Source organism: Camellia sinensis, chromosome 11 (genome assembly GCF_055761805.1).
Source record: "Camellia sinensis isolate YWXY chromosome 11, ASM5576180v1, whole genome shotgun sequence".
NCBI classification, from domain to species: domain Eukaryota; kingdom Viridiplantae; phylum Streptophyta; class Magnoliopsida; order Ericales; family Theaceae; genus Camellia; species Camellia sinensis.
In genome coordinates this window covers 68,447,413-68,467,663 of record NC_138971.1, presented here as the reverse complement: position 1 = coordinate 68,467,663, position 20,251 = coordinate 68,447,413, and the positions used below count along the sequence as shown (strand labels likewise).

The 20,251-nt window shown below is 43.6% G+C and overlaps 1 protein-coding gene across 1 annotated transcript; it reads left to right on the top strand.

Moving 5' to 3' along the window:
• The first annotated feature begins 11,818 nt into the window (after nt 1–11,818).
• LOC145802385 (uncharacterized) lies at nt 11,819–16,504 on the top strand. The gene is made up of 4 exons (XM_082895096.1): nt 11,819–11,905; nt 12,953–13,012; nt 14,234–16,105; nt 16,220–16,504. Exons 1-4 carry the CDS (start codon nt 11,819–11,821, stop codon nt 16,502–16,504), a joined length of 2,304 nt encoding a protein of 767 aa, XP_082751222.1.
• Nucleotides 16,505–20,251: the final 3,747 nt, after the last annotated feature.

Here is a 20,251-nt window from a genome sequence, read left to right as displayed (position 1 = left end):
CTATCTGCTGGGTGAGGTGCCACCTCTCGCTCGTCCAGGCTTTGTCCGGTATTCCTGGTTCGAGGTGCTGTTCAGGGTCCTGTCCACCCTTGTTGATGCAGCCCTGATGACTCCGAAGGCCGTGGAGAGGTATGCACGCGGCTTCCTCATGTTCTTGTTCGGGACGACCATTTTCGCCGACCGGGCGAACACCGTGCCTCTCTGCCTGCTCAGCGCACTGGTGGACGTCAGGGACATCTTGCATTACGACTGGGGTGGCGCCGCTCTGGCCACTCTCTACGGGTACATGAGCTTAGCTTCCCGCGGCAGCGGACAGTTGCTCGGAGGCTACTAGCGGGCTTGGGAGGTACATTTCTTCTCCGCTTTTCATTTCTGCTTTATATTTTATGTACTCTGTACTCTGCACACACTGTAGTCTGCTTTATACTTGCTGTATACTGTACACACAGCACACACATACATTCTGCTTTACACTGACTATACACTGCTCACACTGTACACTGTACACAATACACTGCACAACACACGGCTCTATCATTTCTGCTTTATTCTGTATTCTGCTTTATCTGATAAATGCACTGGTATTTATCTTGCAGTTGTGGGTTTATGCCTACTTTCCTAGGCTTGCTCCCGTACCAGTCATGGAGACTCCTCTGGTCGTCCCTTTTTCGCGTCGCTTTGACGGGAGATGCACCCGGAGGCCGCTGGAGACTTTCAGCTTCTTTCGCCGCTACTTCGACACCATTACCCCTGCCGAGGTATGTTTTATTTGCAATTCATTTAAGCTTCGCCTTTCCACTGCATATTTCGATAACAGTAGATAACAAACTGTATTGCATTTTCAGATCACTTGGCAGCCTTAGGCTCCTTTGCCAGCCATGACGCGGGATCGGTTTGCCGGCGCTGTGGAGACCTCGCGTTTCCGGATCTTATTGGAGGGCCCGGTCTGTCGGGCTTGGTACCTGGGTGAGTGTTTCCTATGCCAGACCCTAGGGTTGCCAGAGCAGATAGTCCCAGTTCACCCTCCTGCGAATATGAGGGAGACCGAGAGGCTCACCACCGAGCAGATGGTCGATTATACTATCGGCTGGGAGGCGACCCGCTTCAGACGCATTGGCGACTACAGAGAGTACGTACAGACGTACATTATGCGATCTCTGAGCAGCGGCCGTCGAGCAGAGGGAGCCAGGCCCGTGGCACCAGCAGCTGGGGCAGGAGCGGGAGCCGGAGCTGGAGCTTCGAGGAGGGCTCGAGTCCGTGGCAGGGGCGGAGTTCAGGTAGGACGGGGGACCGGTTGGCCTGCTCTGCCCGCTTCATTGACTTTCCGAGGGCAGGGTGGGGCGACCTACCAGATCCCTTTCGCCCCTCCGCCGGCTGATCATGAGTTTGTCGGTGTCCCCGACTTGCCTCCGGTATGTATTACTGCATTTTTGTACAGTCATTTCGTTTCAGTTTATTTGATATTCCACAGAATATTGATGCACCTGATACTTTTGCAGGCTTCTTCTGAGTACACCCGGCGGTCATTGGAGATGAATGCCTCCATGATGGGGATGTTACAGCGGACCTTTGATCTCCTGGCCCTCTACAGCATTCCGGTACGTTCTTCTGATCACGGCCTCAAATCACTCACAAGCTGATTCACGTAATCTGATGCACGGCATGACACCTGATATACTGATCTTACAGCATCTGATACACTGCATACACTGCATTCTACACTGTAAAACTGCTCACGGCATTCATACATTGTACTCATACACCGCATCCTGCACTGATAAACTGCTTACGGCATTCACACACTGTACTCATACACTGCATTCTGCACTGATAAACTGCTCATGACATTCACACACTGTACTCATACACTGCATTCTGCACTGATAAACTGCTCACAGCATACTGACGCATTTGTCTTTTATGTACTTTTCAGCCTCCCTTCTAGATTCCGGCTGTAGGAGGCATTCCAGCAGGAACTTCCGTCCCCGCTCGAGGGAGAGATGAGGAGGGCAGAGCATTCCCCCGCACCAAGGCGGGGCGCACTCATATCGGGAGTAGTTCGCGAGCTCCAGTCCCTGACGATGATGATGACGAGGAGTCAGAGGCGGACGCAGAGGCAGAGGCGGAGGCAGAGTCATCGGAGGAGGAGACCGGAGACAGCACTAGCCTGGGCTTTGATGACGATGTTGATGATGCTCCTGGACCTTCGTCCAGGAAGAGGACTAGGACAGACCGATAGCCCCCGGAGTGCTCGTCATGGATACAGATTTTTGTTATTTTTCTTCTTTCTTGTACTTTTTTCTTTTGTTGGTAGTTAGGATGCTTTGTACTGCCGCAGGCAGATTTTTGTTTCCCGAAAATTGTATATTTGAAAAGATGATGAAATGAAACAGGCCTTTTATCTGAAAAAGTGTTTACATCCGTATATCTTTACATTTCATACTTTGCCTCGCATCACACCATATTACACCTCAATGTAAATGAAATTGATTGGTTGTCTGAAAATTGAACACTTGCACTATAATAATCAGATAACTAAACAGCCAACAGCAAAATAATCCAAGCAACCCACTGCCTGATTCTGGACTCACAGCCCTTACCCTGCTGGGGATTAATCTGCATACAGCCCGTAACACCGCATTTGGTTCATTTCGCACACAGCAAATCCCGGACAAAACAGCTCAATCTGACAAGACGAACTTCAAAGGTGAAACCGGCTAGGGTTGAAACGTGCTCAGATGCCCCAACTTTTCCCTTCCTTCTTTTGGTTCGCCCAAATGTAGAGAATGGCACAGCATTCCGAGCATAAACGATTATCTTTCGAAATTAAATAAGGGTTTTCAACCGGGGTATCGAGCCTACAACTGAACACAGCGGGAAGGACTCAAACAAAAAGGGTACACGACCTAAACACAACGAGACACGCTTGGAAGAAACCTAAAGCAAAGGTCGAGGTAAAACAAAGACACGACACACAGGCGCGTTAACGACGACGGGGGACCTCAGATCACGAGGAGCCAGTTTCTCTGGGTATTGCTTCCCACCCTTTTCTCATTTGTGATTCTCACATCACTCTGGCACTCAAGCTCGGTCTTTCTCTCAAAACCCTCTGGCTCGCTTTTTCTCTCAACATACACCTCTCTATTCTTTATTCTCTCATTTTTCGTCCCTCCCCGGGGTGATTAATGAATGAATAGGAAGGTTGCGGGATCACGCCCGATGCCGTTAGCTCACAGCTATTTCTTCTGGTGGGTATAGTGCCCTCCTGGCAAGTATGTTGACGACGGGGGAAAGACAGAACACCTGACTCAACTGTGCCCCTAGTTCATCACTTTGACCATTTTCGTTTTGGTTTTCTATTAAAACAGTTTTGATAAAAATGAGAGTTGGATTAACGTACTTGTTCGATTTTTGATTTGAAAACCATGCAAGTCAGGCTGTAAGCACTAAAAATTTTCCTTTTTGGGTCCAAGAAAATGGTCCAGTTTTGGAAAATGGAATAGTTTTCGAGAAAATAGTCGACCTCAGTAAAAATTTTCAAAAACCATTTTTGCAAACGACTAATGCTCAACGAGCATGGAACCTACTCTTTGAGATACGCAACCTCGGATCGGAGGCAATGGAAAATTGCCCCTGGTTTGAAAGGGGTGGATGGCAACGGAAAGTTGCCCCTGGTTTGAATGGCGTCTTGCGACGACTCGTGGCAACGGAAAGTTGCCCCTTGTTTGGATGATGCCGCGGCAGTCCGCAAACAGTCTTCATTGGTGATGATCACGACTGAACTCCCTCGGACACAGAGAAGACGAAGACGGTTATAACAGATATATGGACACAATCACCTTGGAAGGTGTTGGCGACTAGACTTTGGGATGAAATCGGAACCATTGCATGGACTGAGACACTATGAAAGTGTTGGGGGCTGGACTTCATGATGAAGTTGCCTACGTATCCCAAACATGGGAATCAAGCCTTACGTAGTTCCGGTTAAGGTACACTCGGGTATTTTAACCTTCACTTTTCAGGCTCTAACTTTTGCCAAGGTGCCCGATGCGGGTTTTCGACCTTGCGAGCTTCTTTTCATTTTCTTTTGTTGATTTCTTTTTCTTTTCTTTTCCGCATTTTTTTCTTTTTTTTTTTTTGTATTTTTGCTTCTTTTTTTTCTATTTTTCTCTTGCTCTAACTTTTGCCTGGGTCGCCCCTCCGAGTTTTCGGCCCAGCGAGCCTCTCAAAGGGCAAAAGTGTAACAAGTCCATGCCAAATGGTTTTTGGAGTTGAAGCCTCTCTGTATCTAGGAGAACGGCTGTTGCAATGATTTGTATGAAAATCCATCCCGGCTGCTCCACAAACTTCTTCTGGTCAGATCTACTCTTTTGATTCGACTTTGGTGCCTCTTGCTCGAGGGCTGCTTCAGAACTGGCCACACAGGCCTTGCATGGCGTTTGACCGTTGAAATTTCTAAACGGGTTCAAGGTTCGAACCGGACGGGTTGAATCTTGAGGCTGAGAGCGATCCTAGGCTGCACAATCTCAAGAGCGGTTCCACACAGGTCTTCACAAGGCCGTGTAAAACATTTATTTTTGAAAGTTTTTAAGAAAGCGACAAACCGCTCGCGCCGAAGATCGTGTGGAACCAATTTGGATCAAGCTAGGGTCCTTCCCAGTACTCACGCCGACAAGCGTGGTTTCATTCATTAAAAGGCCTAGCATGCTTCTCTTTCTCTTAAGATGATCAAAATTTCGCAAAACCCAAGGAATTCCTTCCTCTTTATTTTTATCACTGCAGTGTTAAAAGGGGTTTTTGAAAAACTTAGGCTGATGCAATGAGTTTGGCGCGTAGGAGAGCAGGCGAGATGTACTGTCAGTCCATTCAAGTCCTCTGGCACAATTAACTTATACTGGAAGCAAGCATGAAAATGAGATAGCCACAGCTGTCTCATTCAGATCTGTTGGTATAATTGGCCCCTTGGTAGAAACAGACTCAAAAACCAAAACAGGTAATTACAAGACAAAATGGTGTTCTGGACAACAACCCCAGAATCACCTGGTATTCTATACAAAGGGGACTGACTCGATATAACAAGACAGACCCTTAAGCAAAAAGACTGACTCAAAACAAAGAGACAGACTCAAAACAAAAGACAGACTCGATACCCAAGCCAGAATTTACAAAACTTAATTTCATCGATGCTAAAAAATGCGTGCCAGACGCTACATCCAAAATATACCGAATGCCGCCCGCAGGTGGTTCACTTTACATACTTGTAGTATCTGTGTCCTCAAAATCCAGTAACTGGGTGGTAACGAACTTGGCTGAGGTGGGCGGGAGGATAACCTCGTTGTCAATCAAATCTTGCACCTCATGACGGAGGCGGAAACAATTGTCGGTAGCATGGCCTGTCTGTTGGTGGTACGCGCAGTACTGTGCAGCATCATGCGTAGCGGGAAGATTCTTCGGGAGAGGACGAGGCTCCAAGGGTTTAAGGTGCCCCTTCTCGGCAAGGATCTGAAGTGCCTTGGACAGAGGCATGTAGAGAGCATGAAAGGTCCTGCGCCCCCGGGGCAGGTATTTTGAAGTCTGAGCGCTCTTACTAGACGCACAAGCAAAAGGGTCGGCAGGCGCCACTTTAGCTTTCTGATCTTTCCCAGGTGCAGGGGCGGGAATAGGAGAAACTGTTCTGGCATGACGGGGCCCATCCCGATTTTTCGACTGACTTGAACTCCCCTCAGGTGGAGTGGGGAAAGCATCTTCCACAGTTTTTGCCACAACTGCGGATATCTGTTGCTTATTCATCCCCCCGGCTTTCAAAGCCTCGACTGCCCACAGCAGTTGTTCGATGGGATCGGTGTCTACCTTTGCTTTGTCTTTTCCTCTGGCCTCAGCCTGATCGAGGGTTGGGGTTGATGCTGATATATCATTACCATAGCTGGAGGCCATCTCTGGTTGGCTAAGGTCGATCACAATTCGCCCCAACAGCGGGGGCTCCTGGGGTATAAAACTCCCGGCATATGGTGCGGATGGAGGTGAAGCTGACATTCCGTAGGCGGGATCCGCCACAGACCTCTGGAGATCACCTATCATCCCCATTAGTTCAAAGGTGGTGGGCTCACGAGCCTGATACAACTGGGGGGCCCAGACCGGGTGCACAACAGGCGACCTGGGTGGATGTGGCATATCAATATTGGTCTCACTTTGCAGAGTGATCCCTTGATCCAATGCAGTCGTCATAACCACGAACTCTTCTGAATTCTGCATCGTCATAAGTCCTGCCTCAGCAAGGGGGAACACTGGCTATTTTGTATCAACTCTCTAAACTCTCTGAACTGAAAGGGAAAACAAGCAGCATTTCAGCCCAAACAGATCAGATACGGGCATAGCCGAACAACTGCACTCCACTACTGATCACTGTTCCCCAGAAATCACTGTCCCCAAAATTGAACCTGATATCCGCAGATAATTGATTCTCAATAACACTGATGCTGGTACCCTCGGGCCCGATATTCAAACTTGCAAACTGATATGTACTTTCCTGTAGAGATACATTCTAAAAGCATATAGCAAGTAAAGAGGGCTAAAACACCCCTATGTTGGGGTAGGGTTTCCCTGTCCTATTTTGTCAGGAGCTAGGGTTTCACTACGCACGCAGCGGTTTTCAAACAACCTAACAACGGGAAAGTAACCTGTCCTAGCTTGGAATGGTCACTATGGATCCGAATATGCACTAGGTCGAATAGTCAGAAAGGGTGCCCCAGTAAAACCGGAGTTTGTGTTCCCATACTGTCAGAGCCCATAACCAGTCAGCCTTATGGTCATGCCTTGACAAGACAAGCCTCCGGCAAACCGTTCAGGAATGGCAGATGGCAAACACGGTGTCCTAGGCGCACCAATGCACATGCAATGCAAAGAAACACATAAGTGAAATCAAAACAGGATATCACGAGTTCGAGTCAAGCTCTCTAACTTCCCCAGCAGAGTCGCCAGAAATTGTAGACGCGCCCGTGGGCCTCATGCTACAGTTCGGACTCGATTTTGTTTCACGGTTCTTAATCTGAACCAAAGAGTCCAAATCCGGCAAATCGTTTTGAGAAACAGATTTTTTTGAAAAGAAGTGCCAAACATGGACTGTTTGGCCAGATACAAAGTCGCCACCTAAATATTTTTTAAAATGGGGAAATTTAGGAAACCCTGACTCGATGCCGAAGGCCACATGTCCGTCATCACCGAAGTTGTCTCGGCTCGGGAGCTTGGGTACGATCGGGAAAGGTCAGCTATGAGCACCCCCTTTTGCCCGGTCCGAAGACCGGCCTCTACTAACCGTGATATCTGATTTTGAAAATGTTGTGTTCTTATTCCGGTTATTAGCCTAGAATTACTATGTTATGCCCACAGCAAACAAGTATAGACTAGATTGCCTAATTTGGAAACAAGCATTGCACATCTGTTTGTTTTGAAAAGCGCTTTGGAATTTGCAACTCGCAAGTAGGCTAAAACACGGATTTCAACGAGTTTTTCCAACTCAAACAATCCAACCTTCGCCCACAGGCATTCAAACAGTTTATAACATAAGCACCTAGCCACATGGTAAGCATGCTGTCATGATAGCATTCACACGCATGCGGCATGCTAAAGCACAAATACTTACAATGTCCTCCATGCCAAAACAGTAAACTAGTTAGCAAACATGCGTGATCCTAGTTTATGTCAAATTGACTAGTGCAACACATGCAAGATGTACCTAGAATAGGCTCGGCTAACCTAAGCATGGCATGTGAAATGCAGTCAATTGATGCACGTATTTAAATTGAAATTGAAGTGCAAATGCAGTTAGCGTGATGTACCGAGCCTGATGCATGCGATACAAATGCATGGATGCACGCATGCATAACATAAGATATGCTAATTTTAAAAATGCCCTAGTCTACCATCATAAGCAGGTAAATAAAAGGGAAGAAAGAAGTGGGGGTTGGAAGACATACACACCACTCACACACACTTATTACAAATTTGCCCTCGCCCGGAGGGACCAAATAAATAATACAAATTAAAAAACTACGCAAGCTAATTAAATATTACAAATTGCCTAATCAGTTAACAAACTAATTTAAACTAGGAAAAACAGTAAACCGCCTCGGGAGGAGAGCCAGATGCAGTGCATGCTCAGGTCCTGCTCGGAAGTGCACGGCCATGCATAGTCTGCCTCTGTTTTCCCTGCTCTGCCTCTATGAAGACTGTCAAAGTCTCAAGGATGCTTCTCTGGATATTGGGGAATACCATCGGCTTGGTAGAATGCCTACCGGCAGTGTCACGTGGTCACCGACACAAAATTAATCCATCGGCTGGTGATTCACTGCCGGTCGGCAATTTATACTGCCGGTCGGCAAAGAATGCCTGCAGAACCTGCAACTCACAGCAGCAGAGGACAGAACTTGCATGGCAATACAATTCAAACAATGTATGCACCAATCATGTCCCCTATCATGTTTGTGACTCAAAAGGCATGTGTCTCGATTCTCGGACCACCAATCACGCATTTCAATGCATGATGGCCCAAAGAACCAAGTGTGTAATTTTCATGTCAAATGAAATACAAACCAAACAAGCGAACCAAGGCCCAATTCCTATCACCAAGTCAAGGAACAAGTCATGCATGCAAGATGCAATGCAACCTAGGCATGCAAACTAAGGATGCAACATGACATGGCAAGACACTTATGCAAGCATACAAGCAAACATGAGGCAATGCAAACGGATGAAAAGATGGACTTATACATGATTTAGGCAACTCTAAATAGGCCCAAAACAGTGGCCAAAGTGACCAAAATAAAGGACCAAATACACATACACACATGCACATGTTAAGGCCTAAATGCTTAAGCACAAATGAGGCAACTCTCAAGCACATTTGAATGAGGCAATCATGGACATATGGCATGCAAAGTAAGCATTGAAAATCATGTTAGGATGGTGTCAAACCGAGCAAACAAAATAGACTAAACATGCAATGAATGGCTCAAGTACTTGAAGCAAGTCAAAGGGACTTGAACCATGACTAAGCCAACCAAGCCTCACAAGGCTAAGAGGACTTAAAATAGGTTCAAGACAGACCTAGACCATTCAAAGGGGACTCTTAGATGGCATCTAAGTGGCTCAAATTCAAAGTCATGCACAAATGCCAAAACATGGAGCATGCTACACAAGCTTTCAAAGCATTAAAGATGCATCCAAGGCAAACATATAGGCATGCGACGGGGACTGAAATGACATGGTGGATGGTTCTAAATCACCAAATCAATGCAAAAATGTCATGCTATACATTCACATACTTAAGGCCAACAAGCCGGAATGCAAAGAGACTATACTAAGCATGCCAAAGCCAACCCAAACAACTATGGACAGACCTTCATCGTGACAAAATATGCACAAAACCTTCACAAGACTAAGCCTAAAGCATGCTAGAGCAAAGGCTAACAACCTAAGGCAGATTAAGGCAATAACAAGGCGTTGCATGGTAGGTATGCTATGCATGCATGGTGTACCAAAACCAACACACAACAAGGTTATATCATGGCATAATAGGCATGAAAAACAGCCAAGACATGATTAATACACACTCTAACATGATGCTCCCTCAAGAGTCCCAAAAAGGGTCCTTTTCAAGGACAACAAGGAGAGGGGGTGGCCCTCCCCTTTTGGAGACTTCAAGGCACCATCTTCGCCACTGAAATCCCTCAAGATTTCAGTGGTGAAGAGGCCCAAACACCAAAGTCTCGAAACTCACTCAAAATGGCTCAAAATGGGGCCTTTCAAGGCCTAAGAGGGGTCAAACACCCTCAAACCACAAAACACTCTTAATAAACAATCAGGAGGGCTGAAAAAAAGAACTTTTTTGTATTATACACTAAGCACAAAAACAGCTCTAAGATAGGTAGAAAAGCAATGCAAAAATGGGGAATAAAAAGGAAGTTTCTCACCCTTGAAGACCCCTTCAACAATGGTGCTCCAATAGCCCTCCTTGGCTTGAATCTAGCTCCAAAATCTTAAAAATAACCCTCAAGAGGTCTCAGCTCCAAGGGATGGTGTAATGGTGGGTGCTTCTGAGCAAAAGTGAGACAAAACACACAAACTTAGGCTAAAATGGGAGAGAAGTATAGAGATAGGATATATATCAAACCCTAAACCTAAAACCAGAGCTCTCACAATGTTTTTCTCTCTAAAAATGTCCAAAGTCTCTAACCTCAAACAAGGGAGAGAAGGGCTCCTCTTATAGAGCTTCTTGTCTTGTAATGCTTACATGACAAGCTTCTAAAGAGGGAGATCCCTCCATACACGTGTATGGAGGGGAGCCAAATGCAAGACAACTTTGATAAAATATCTGCAAAAGAAGATGCACAGTAGTCGGCCGCCCAAAGATGCCATTTTGGCAAAATGGAGTGCCGACCGGCAACAAATAGTGCCGACCGGCAATATACATTGCCGGTGGAAGCAAAAACCAGCCGGTGGCCTCTGGCGATGGCCGGTGGTGTGTAGGGATGCCTCACAAGGCATTCCCTGCCCCTCCAAGGCAAAACACAAGTGTTTTGTGTAAAACCAGACACTAAACGGTCGAGTTTGGAGATCCTGAGGCATGGCGCGTAGCCGAGACCTCGGGGAACTCCAAACGAACACAAACATGGATGATCACCGAGTGTTCAAACGGTGACGTCCAAGTCTTGACGACGGTCAAAAATGGGGTGTCTACACAATGGTGGCCGGTCAGTTACAAAAGGTGGCCGGTCGGCTACCAGCACTGGCCTGTCGGCCATCAGGGCAATGAGCCTCCATATTGGTGCCACCTGTCTTCCACTCAGTGCCTTATCTTCTACAAAAGTTGGGACTTTTTAGTTTCTTCATTCCAGCTCTGTTTTTGCTACAAATGGAGCGATTCTTCACCGAAAAACTCTCAATTTGGATTGTAACTTTAGATGGCTCGGGAAAAGTGAATTTTCGGGGTTTCAGGATAAATGCACTATTCCCGCTAAGTCGTACCCCACTGTGTTTTTTGTTCCTTCATGCCGCGGCTAGGTGTTGGAACCTGTTTACACATGTTTTCAGCTTTGGGGGGCAATAGATGTGCCCAGCAATTGAAGAATTCCAAGTTCTGATGGAATCCCAGTGTGACGAGGAAATCTTGCCCCAGTCGCCTTTTGGCCACATCTAAGCTATAGGAAGGATGTGCAGGCTCACTTTACATTAGGCTCGCTCATTGGTTCACAACGAAGACCTGGATATCCCCAGGTTGATGCGTCGATTTTTTGACCCTAGTGACCGCGGCAACCGTCTTTGGCAGAGTTTTCAATAGCATGCCCTCTGTTTGTGTATGTTGGCTTATTTTCTTCTTGCTCCTAGTTTCAGAGGGTCTAGCATTCGCTTGATCGAAGTAGCCCAAGGCTTAAGAGAGGGCAAGAGCTGTATTGGCTTAGCATTAGCCGAGACTTTGATGGGCTTGGATAGCTTTCATCGGCGAGAGACGACCAAATTTGTGGAAAGTCCACTACTTCTACAGGTAATGTTTCCCCCCTTCTCCTATGTGTTTTTGACATCACTTGGCAGTCAGGATCAGTTTTTTTCTCTAAACCCGTTCTCCCTTTTTCTCTCTACATACATCTCTCTATTCTTTAATCTCTCTTTTCTTTCATCCTTCCCCAGATATGGCTCATGGACAAGTTGAAAGTAGTGGTGTAATAACCCGACCCTCGTATGTGTTTTGTGCAAAATTTCAGTCCCTTATTTTGTGCATTTCAATGCTTAATGTAAGACTTCATGAGAAATTTAGTTTCAGTACATGGATCTTATGATCAGTGATCTGGATCTGTTTAGTAAGAAAAGAACATCTGCTACAAGTATAATGTTTGAATCAGAAATTGGAAGCGTTAGAGGCCTAAATATCTGAATTGATTTTATATTTGGAATCGGCGTAATTTTTAAGTACTAATAAGCATTTTTGTGAAAATTCAATTTAGAACGATTAAATTGATTAAATTTTGTCCTTACTCACCTTTATATATATCTATGTTCAAACTTTGACTTAGAAGGCTCAATTTAAGGAAACATCTTGAGAGAGAGAGAGAGAGTAGAGAAGAATTTGAAAGAAGGAGTTCTTCAAGGAAGGAATTTGGGGAAATTAGGAGGTTGTAGGGGATTTGACTCAAGGTATGTTTACTCCTTTTTGCTTTTAATTAACCCCTCTCTCTCTTCTTTGATTAGAGAAGGAATTTCTCTAGATGTTATGCCAAGTGGTTACTTGAGTTGTGATTTCATGTATTAAATTGATTTGGGTTTGTGTTTTGATTCAACATGAAGTACCTATGAGAAGATACACTCTATTCCTTCAATTAACTTGTTTGAATTTCATGATATGGCATAGTTATATGCATATATGCCTATGTGTGAATGTAAAGCTAGAAATCTCATGAAAGGGAGTGAATTTATGAGCATAACATTAAAAATCTAAGTTATGTTAATTGATGCATGTATTTTGACTTCAAATTATATGAATTTGGGACCTTATACTAGAAATTTATGATTAGGTTTTGAGGTTCTAAAATACCTACAAAAAATGGAACCTTTTTGAATTTCAGACTGTGCAAATTGTGCAAATCACCGCACGTGTGGGGGTCATGGCCGCACGGGCGGGAAATGGTGAAATTTTGGGCTTTGAACACTCCTAAAAAGGCACGTACAGGGCATCACTGCCGCACGTGTGGGGGTATATGCCGGACGTATAGGGCTCGTAGCCACACATGCAGCCCATGTTGAGAAAAACGGTTTGTTCTGTTTTGCGTGTTCGACCCTCGGATATTTTTAGAAATTGTATTTTATGCCTACTAATGTTGTAAAATACGTTTAAACTGAAATGACACAAAAAATGACTCAGCAAAGAAAGATGAACTAAATTTAAAGTTGTGAATGTGTGCAGGACACACTCTGGGAGGAACTTGCACGTCGTCACAACACTGTGAGTAGTAGTACTGTTGTAGTACGCTTTCCTACGGCTAATGATTGCTAACAGCATTCTGTTAACGCACGCCAATTATGTAACTTGGTTGAATGTTAGTAAGGATGTGAATGGACCATGTAAAAGAATTTAAATGTTTTTATATGACTTCGGAACTTTGTAAGACTTTAATATCTAGGCCTATGGCCATTCCGTTTAAGTTGTTAAGGTATGAAACAAAGTGCTGCATGGAACTAAGTGGTACGAAGTGAGTCACCTCTAGAATCCGTGTAAGACAGCTCTTGGGTTCATACATCCATGTTTAAGGGCTTAATGCCAATACTCAAGGGCTCAATGCCAATATGCTCAAGAGCTCAATGCCAAAATGTTTAAGGGCTTAATGCCAATATATTTAAGGGCTTATTGCCATTCCGTTTAAGGGCTGAAAGCCATTATGTTTCAAGATTGGGCCCAAGGTAGTTCTGAAATTCATATAGAATCAGATTAAACACGTATTATGATTGGATTTGTTCTGAAATACGCATTGATTTGTATTATGGTTTAAGTTGAACATCAAATTATATATGTATTACTATTCACTGAGCCTGGCTCACTCTATGTTATATCTGCTTCTATAGGTAACCAACCGGGAGGTCAGTCCTAACCCATGGAGTCCATTCTTTTTGGTTAACCTCTATGTGACAAGGCTTAAAGGAAGCCACTTCCATTTTTGTGAAGTTTTGTTAAGATGTTGGCTTGTACCCTTATTTTTGTGTAGGGTTGAAAGTACATAACTTCTTTAACCCAATGTTTTTGTTATACGCCCAAATGTAGGGCCGGGTCTGTATATGTATATGTATATAACCGATGCTCAGGTGTATGTTTTGGATTTTATGTAGCTATCATGATGTTTATGATCCTGGCATAGTAGTAGTAGCTCAATGGAGTTTCTTTCTAATATTTTCTGATATTGAATGCTTCCGTTAAGGCCCCGTATGTTATGTATATCAGGTTAAATGTTCGTTTCTGAATAGGTCATGCCCAAACTTTTAGGGGCGGGTTTGGGGCGTAAGAAGTGGTATCAAAGCACGAGTTACTATCGCACACACGGATCCATTGAGCTTTAAGGTGTCTAGAAAAGACTTAGGCATTATGCATGACATCCTAAAAGTATATGAAAAGATCGATGGCAACGTTAAGTGTACTCTGATAATGCTAACAATTTTGAACTATGTCTATGGCATATAATTGAATGTTGTGTAGATTATGGTGAGGACAAGGACAGAAGACCCGGAAGATGCTACTTCTGCACGGTTGGATAGGATGGAGCGAATGATTATGAAAATGGCGGAGACCATACGGCAACAACCGCCACAGCCTCAACCGCCACCACCACCGGTACCTCCACCGGCAGTACAAGATTTTCAAGCTGAGGATCGAACCATTACACTCACAAAGGAGTTTAAAAAGATTAAACCACCGTCATTCAAAGGGGGGATAGAACCAATGAAAGCTGAAGCATGGTTATTGGGAATAGAGAAGTTATTTGAAGTTTTCCCTTGTACCGAAGCTCAAAAGGTGCAACTGGCTGCCTTCACTCTTGAGGACGAGGCACGAAGGTGGTGGATGCTTACAAGAACTATACATCAAGGATTGACATGGGACAGATTCTTGGAATTATTCTATGACAAGTACTTTCCTCAAAGTATGCGAGATAAGAAGGTGACTGAATTTGAAACTCTTAGACAAGGGAACAAGACCGTTGCTGAATATGAAGCCCAATTTGTAGAGCTGGCCCGGTTTGCACCTCATATGGTAGACACGGATTATAAGGAGGCACGGATGTTCAAAGGGGGATTACAGGGTGCTATCCTGGACCGAGTTAATATGTTGAAGTTACCCACTTATGTTGATGTGTTGGAAAGGGCTGTTATAGCGGAAGAAAATATTGCTGCTCAGAACCGAATTTCCGAGTTGAAAGGGAAAAGGCAAAACAGTCAATGGTCAAAGGGGTCAACTACTCCATCAAACAAGAAACAAAATTCAGGGACATCAAATGCTTCTACCCCTAGTCAAGATTCAATTCCTATTTGTTTGGAATGTAGAAAGAAGCATCGCGGAACGTGCCATTGGAAGTCCGAAGCCTGTTTTCAGTGTGGTAAAACGGGCCATTTGATAAAAGATTGCCGTCGGAGAAAGCAACAAAATGGCAATAGAGCTGATACCAGTTCAGCGGGGTCTACACCACCTACGAACACTGAGTCAGCCGCCAAGCCTATTGACAATAAAGACACTGCGAGACAAGGAAGGGTGTTTGCATTGGTTCCGGGAGATGTGCAAAATGCGGTAACAGTGCTGTCAGGTACATTTATGGTTCACGGTCATTCTGCTTATGTATTGTTTGATTCTGGCTCCACCCACTCTTTTGTGTCAAAATTATTTGCTCTTAATCTAGATAAAATTGAAGAAAAATTGTCTTATATGTTGTGTGTGTCTTCACCTATGGGAGACTCTATGATTTGTACTTCTGTATACTTAGCTTGTGAACTCCAACTTGGGAATAGTCGGGTGTATGCTAATCTGTTACCTCTCGACATGACCTATTTTGATGTTATTCTGGGAATGGACTGGTTGAGTGAATATCGTGCGACTATAGACTATTTGACTAAGCAAATCAATTTCCACCCTCCGGGACAGTCAGGGTCTGTTTTTAAGGAACAGGAAGTGACTACTCCACCTTATTTGATCTCTGGAGCAAAGGCTTGTAGATTAATTCAGAAAGGGTGTCAGGGGTATTTGTGTAGTGTTTTGGAAGGGCAAGTGATGAATGGGAATACCGATATAATTCCAGCTGTTCGGGAATTTCCGAATATCGTTCCGGAAGAATTACCAGGGCAGTTAATAGACTGTGAAATTGAGTTTACAATTGAAGTAGCGCCGGGAACTCAACTCATTTCTAAGACCCTGTATAGAATGTCACCAGCTGAAATGAAGGAATTAAAGGTTCAATTACAAGATTTACTTGATAAGGGGTTCATTTGCCCGAGTGTGTCTCCTTGGGGTGCACCAGTTCTGTTTGTGAAAAAGAAGGATGGAACACTTCGTTTGTGTATTGATTACAGGGAACTCAATAAAGTGACAATTAAGAATAAGTACCCTTTACCACGGATTGATGATTTATTTGATCAGATTCAAGGGGCGTAAGTTTTTTCCAAAATCGATCTACGGTCTGGGTATCACCAATTAAAGGTCAAAACTGATGATGTTGAGAAGACAGCTTTTCGAACTCGAGACGGTCATTATGAATTTCTGGTTATGCCCTTTGGAATTACCAACGCACCGGCAACATTTGTGGATCTGATGAATCGTATCTTTAAACCTTATCTGGATGAGTTTGTGGTAGTTTTTATTGATGATATCCTCATTTACTCGAAGAATGTGGAGGCTCATGAGAACCATCTTCGCTTGATCCTTCAGACCCTCAGGGAAAAGAAACTGTATGCAAAGCTGAAGAAATGTGAATTTTGGCTATAGGAGGTGGCATTTCTGGGGCATATTATAACAAAGGAAGGAGTTTCCGTTGACCCACACAAGATTGAGGCGATCATGAATTGGCCAACTCCCACTAATGTGGCCGAGGTGCGTAGCTTTATTGGATTAGCTGGATATTACAGACGGTTCGTTCAAGATTTTTCCAAAATCGCTGTACCGCTTACACAACTGACTCGAAAAGGAGTTGCATTTGAATGGTCTGTAGAGCGGGAATCTGCTTTCCAAGAATTGAAAACAAAGTTAACTACCGCACCAGTGCTGGCCTTACCATCCGAAATTGAAGGGTTTGTAATCTACAGTGATGCTTCACATAAAGGGCTTGGTTGTGTACTTATGCAAAATGAAAGGGTTATTGCTTATGCCTCCCGACAACTAAAACCCCATGACAAGAATTATCCCACACATGATCTTGAGATAACAGAAGTAGTCTTTGCTTTGAAGATATGGAGACATTATCTGTATGGCACTACCTGTGAAGTGTACACCGACCATAAGAGTCTCAAGCATATTTTTACTCAAAAAGAGTTGAACATGCGGCAGCGACAGTGGTTGGAACTTATTAAAGATTATGATTTACGGATTCATTACCACCCTGGTAAAGCCAACACAGTTGCAGATGTGCTTAGTCGGAAGAATATGGGAAATTTGGCAAATTTGGTTACAGGGCAAAAGGAATTAGCAACTGAATTGGATAGAATGGAAGTAGATCTCATACTACATGGGTAGGAAGCTATAATGGCAGCAGTGATGGCCCAACCGACCCTCCTTGAGGAAATTAAATTACATCAAATGGAAGATGAAACTCTAAAGAAGATATGTGATGAGTTAAAGACAAAACCAAAACCAGGGTTCAGCCTAGTGGATTCGGTGCTCAAATTTCAAAACCGAATATGTGTCCCCAATGTGTTGGAACTTAAATAGAAATTGATGGAAGAAGCACACGCCTCAAGATTTTGAATACATCCAGGGAGTACTAAAATGTACCGAGATTTGAAGCAAAATTTCTGGTGGCCAAGTATGAAGAAGGAAATCGCGGAGTTCATCTCTAAATATTTGCAAAGTCAGCAAGTAAAAGCGGAGCATCAGAGACCAACAGGTTTGTTACAACGCCTTCCAATCCTAGAATGGAAGTGAGAACATCTGACCATGGATTTTGTTGTGGGGTTACCACGGACTCCTCGGGGTATGAATTCAATATGGGTCGTTGTAGACCGATTAACGAAGTCCACTCACTTCCTACCAGTGAAGAATCAGTATAATGCAAATAAACTGGCGGTAATTTATATGAATGAAATTGTAAGACTTCATGGTGTTCCGGTCTCAATTGTGTCAGACAGGGATCTAAAGTTTGTTTCCAGATTTTTGCAAAGTCTGAAGGAAGCAATGTTTGTTTCCAGATTTTGGCAAAGTCTGAAGGAAGCAATGGGTACAAAATTGAAGTTCAGCACAGCTTTCCATCCTTAGACTGACGGTCAATCTGAGAGAACGATACAGACTCTGGAGGATATGCTCCGAATGTGTGTGCTAGATTTTCAAGAAAGTCAGGAAACCCATCTACCGTTGTTAGAATTTGCGTACAATAATGGCTACCACTCAAGTACTGAAATGGCACCTTATGAAGCTCTGTATGGAAGACCGTGTCGTTCTCCCATATGTTGGGCCGAAGTTGGAGATAGATCGTTGCTAGGGCCTGAAATTGTTTAGTTGACAACTGAAAAGGTTAAAATTATTCAGGAAAGGTTGAAGACTGCTCAATGTAGGCAGAAAAGTTATGCGGATAACCGACGAAGGGATTTGGAGTTTGAAGTGGATAGTCATGTCTTTATAAAGGTCACTCCGATGAAAGGACATCCAAGATTCGGAAAGAGGGGTAAGTTAACACCCCGATATGTTGTTCCCTTTCAAATTTTGGAAAGAGTGGGTCCGGTAGCCTACCGGATTGCCCTTCCGCCAAATATGAGTCAAGTACATAACGTATTTCATGTTTCTATGCTTCGCGGATACCTTCAAGATCCGTCACATGTCATTGATTACCACCAAGTTGAGTTTGATGACAAGCTAACTTACGGGAAAAAAAAACAATTCGAATTCTGGATCAGCAAGTGAAACAGTTACGAAATCACGAAATTTCAATGGTAAAGGTTGAATGGCAAGAACATTACGGAACCGAAGCTACTTGGGAAAGAGAAGAGGAGATGCAACACCGATATCCGCATCTCTTTTTGTTTTAAGGTAAAACAAGTTTGAGGGACCAAACTTAATTAAGGGGGGGAGAGTGTAATAACCTGACCCTCGTATGTGTTTCTGTGCAAAATTTTAGTCCCTTATTTTGTGCATTTAAATGCTGAATGTAAGATTTCATGAGAAATTAAGTTTCAGTACATGGATCTCATGATTATAGATCTGGATCTGTTTGGTAAGAAAAGAACATTTGTTACAAGTATAATGTTTGAATCAGAAATTGGAAGCTTTAGAGGCCTAAATATCTAAATTGATTTTATATTTGGAATCAGCGTAATTTTTAAGTGATAATAAGCATTTTTGTGAAAATTCAATTTGGAACGATTAAATTGATTAAATTTTGTCCTTACTCACCTTTATATATATCTATGTTCTAACTTTGACTTAGAAGCCTCAATTTAAGGAAACATCTTGAGAGAGATAGAGTAGAGAAGAATTTGAGAAAAGGAGTTCTTCAAGGAAGGAAAAGGGGGAAATTAGGAGGTTGTAGGGGATTTGACTCACGGTATGTTTACTCCTTTTTGCTTTTAATTAACCCCTCTCCCTCTTCTTTGATTAGAGAAGGAATTTCTCTAGATGTTATGCTAAGTGGTTACTTGAGTTGTGATTTCATGTATTGAATTGATTTGGGTTTGTGTTTTGATTCAACTTGAAGTACCTATGAGAAGATACACTCTATTCCTTCAATGGACTTGTTTGAATTTCATGATATGGCATAGTTATATGCATATATGTCTATATGTGAATGTAAGGCTAGAAATCTCATGAAAGGGAGTAAATTTATGAGCATAACATTAAAAATCTAAGTTATGTTAATTCATGCATGTATTTTGACTTCAAATTATATGAATTTGGGACCTTATACTAGCAATTTATGAATAGGTTTTGAGGTTCTAAAATACCGACAAAAAATGGAACCATGTTGAATTTCGGACTGTGCAGATTGTGCAAATCGCCGCACGTGCGGGGGTCACAGCCGCACGTGCGGGAACCCCAACCACACATGCGGGGGTAATGGCCGTACGTGCAGGAAATGGTGAAATTTTGGGCTTTGAACAATCCTAAAAAGGCACGTGCGGGGGTATTTGCCACACGTGCGGGGCTCACAGGCACACGTGCGGCCCATGCTGAGAAAAATGATTTGCTCCGTTTTACGTGTTCGACCCTCAAACATTTTAAGAAATTGTATTTTATGCCTACTAATGTTGTAAAATACGTTTGAAGTGAAATGACTCAGGAAATGACACAGGAAGGAAAGATGAACTAAATTGCAAGTTGTGAATGTGTGCAGGACACACTCCGGGAGGAACTAGCACGTCGTCACAACACTGTGAGTAGTGGTACTGTTGTAGTGCACTTTCCTACAGCTAATGATTGCTAATAGCATTCTGTTAACTCACGCCAATTATGGAACTTGGTTGAATGTTAGTAAGGATGTGAATGGACCATGTAAAAGAATTTAAATGTTTTTATATGACTTCGGAACTC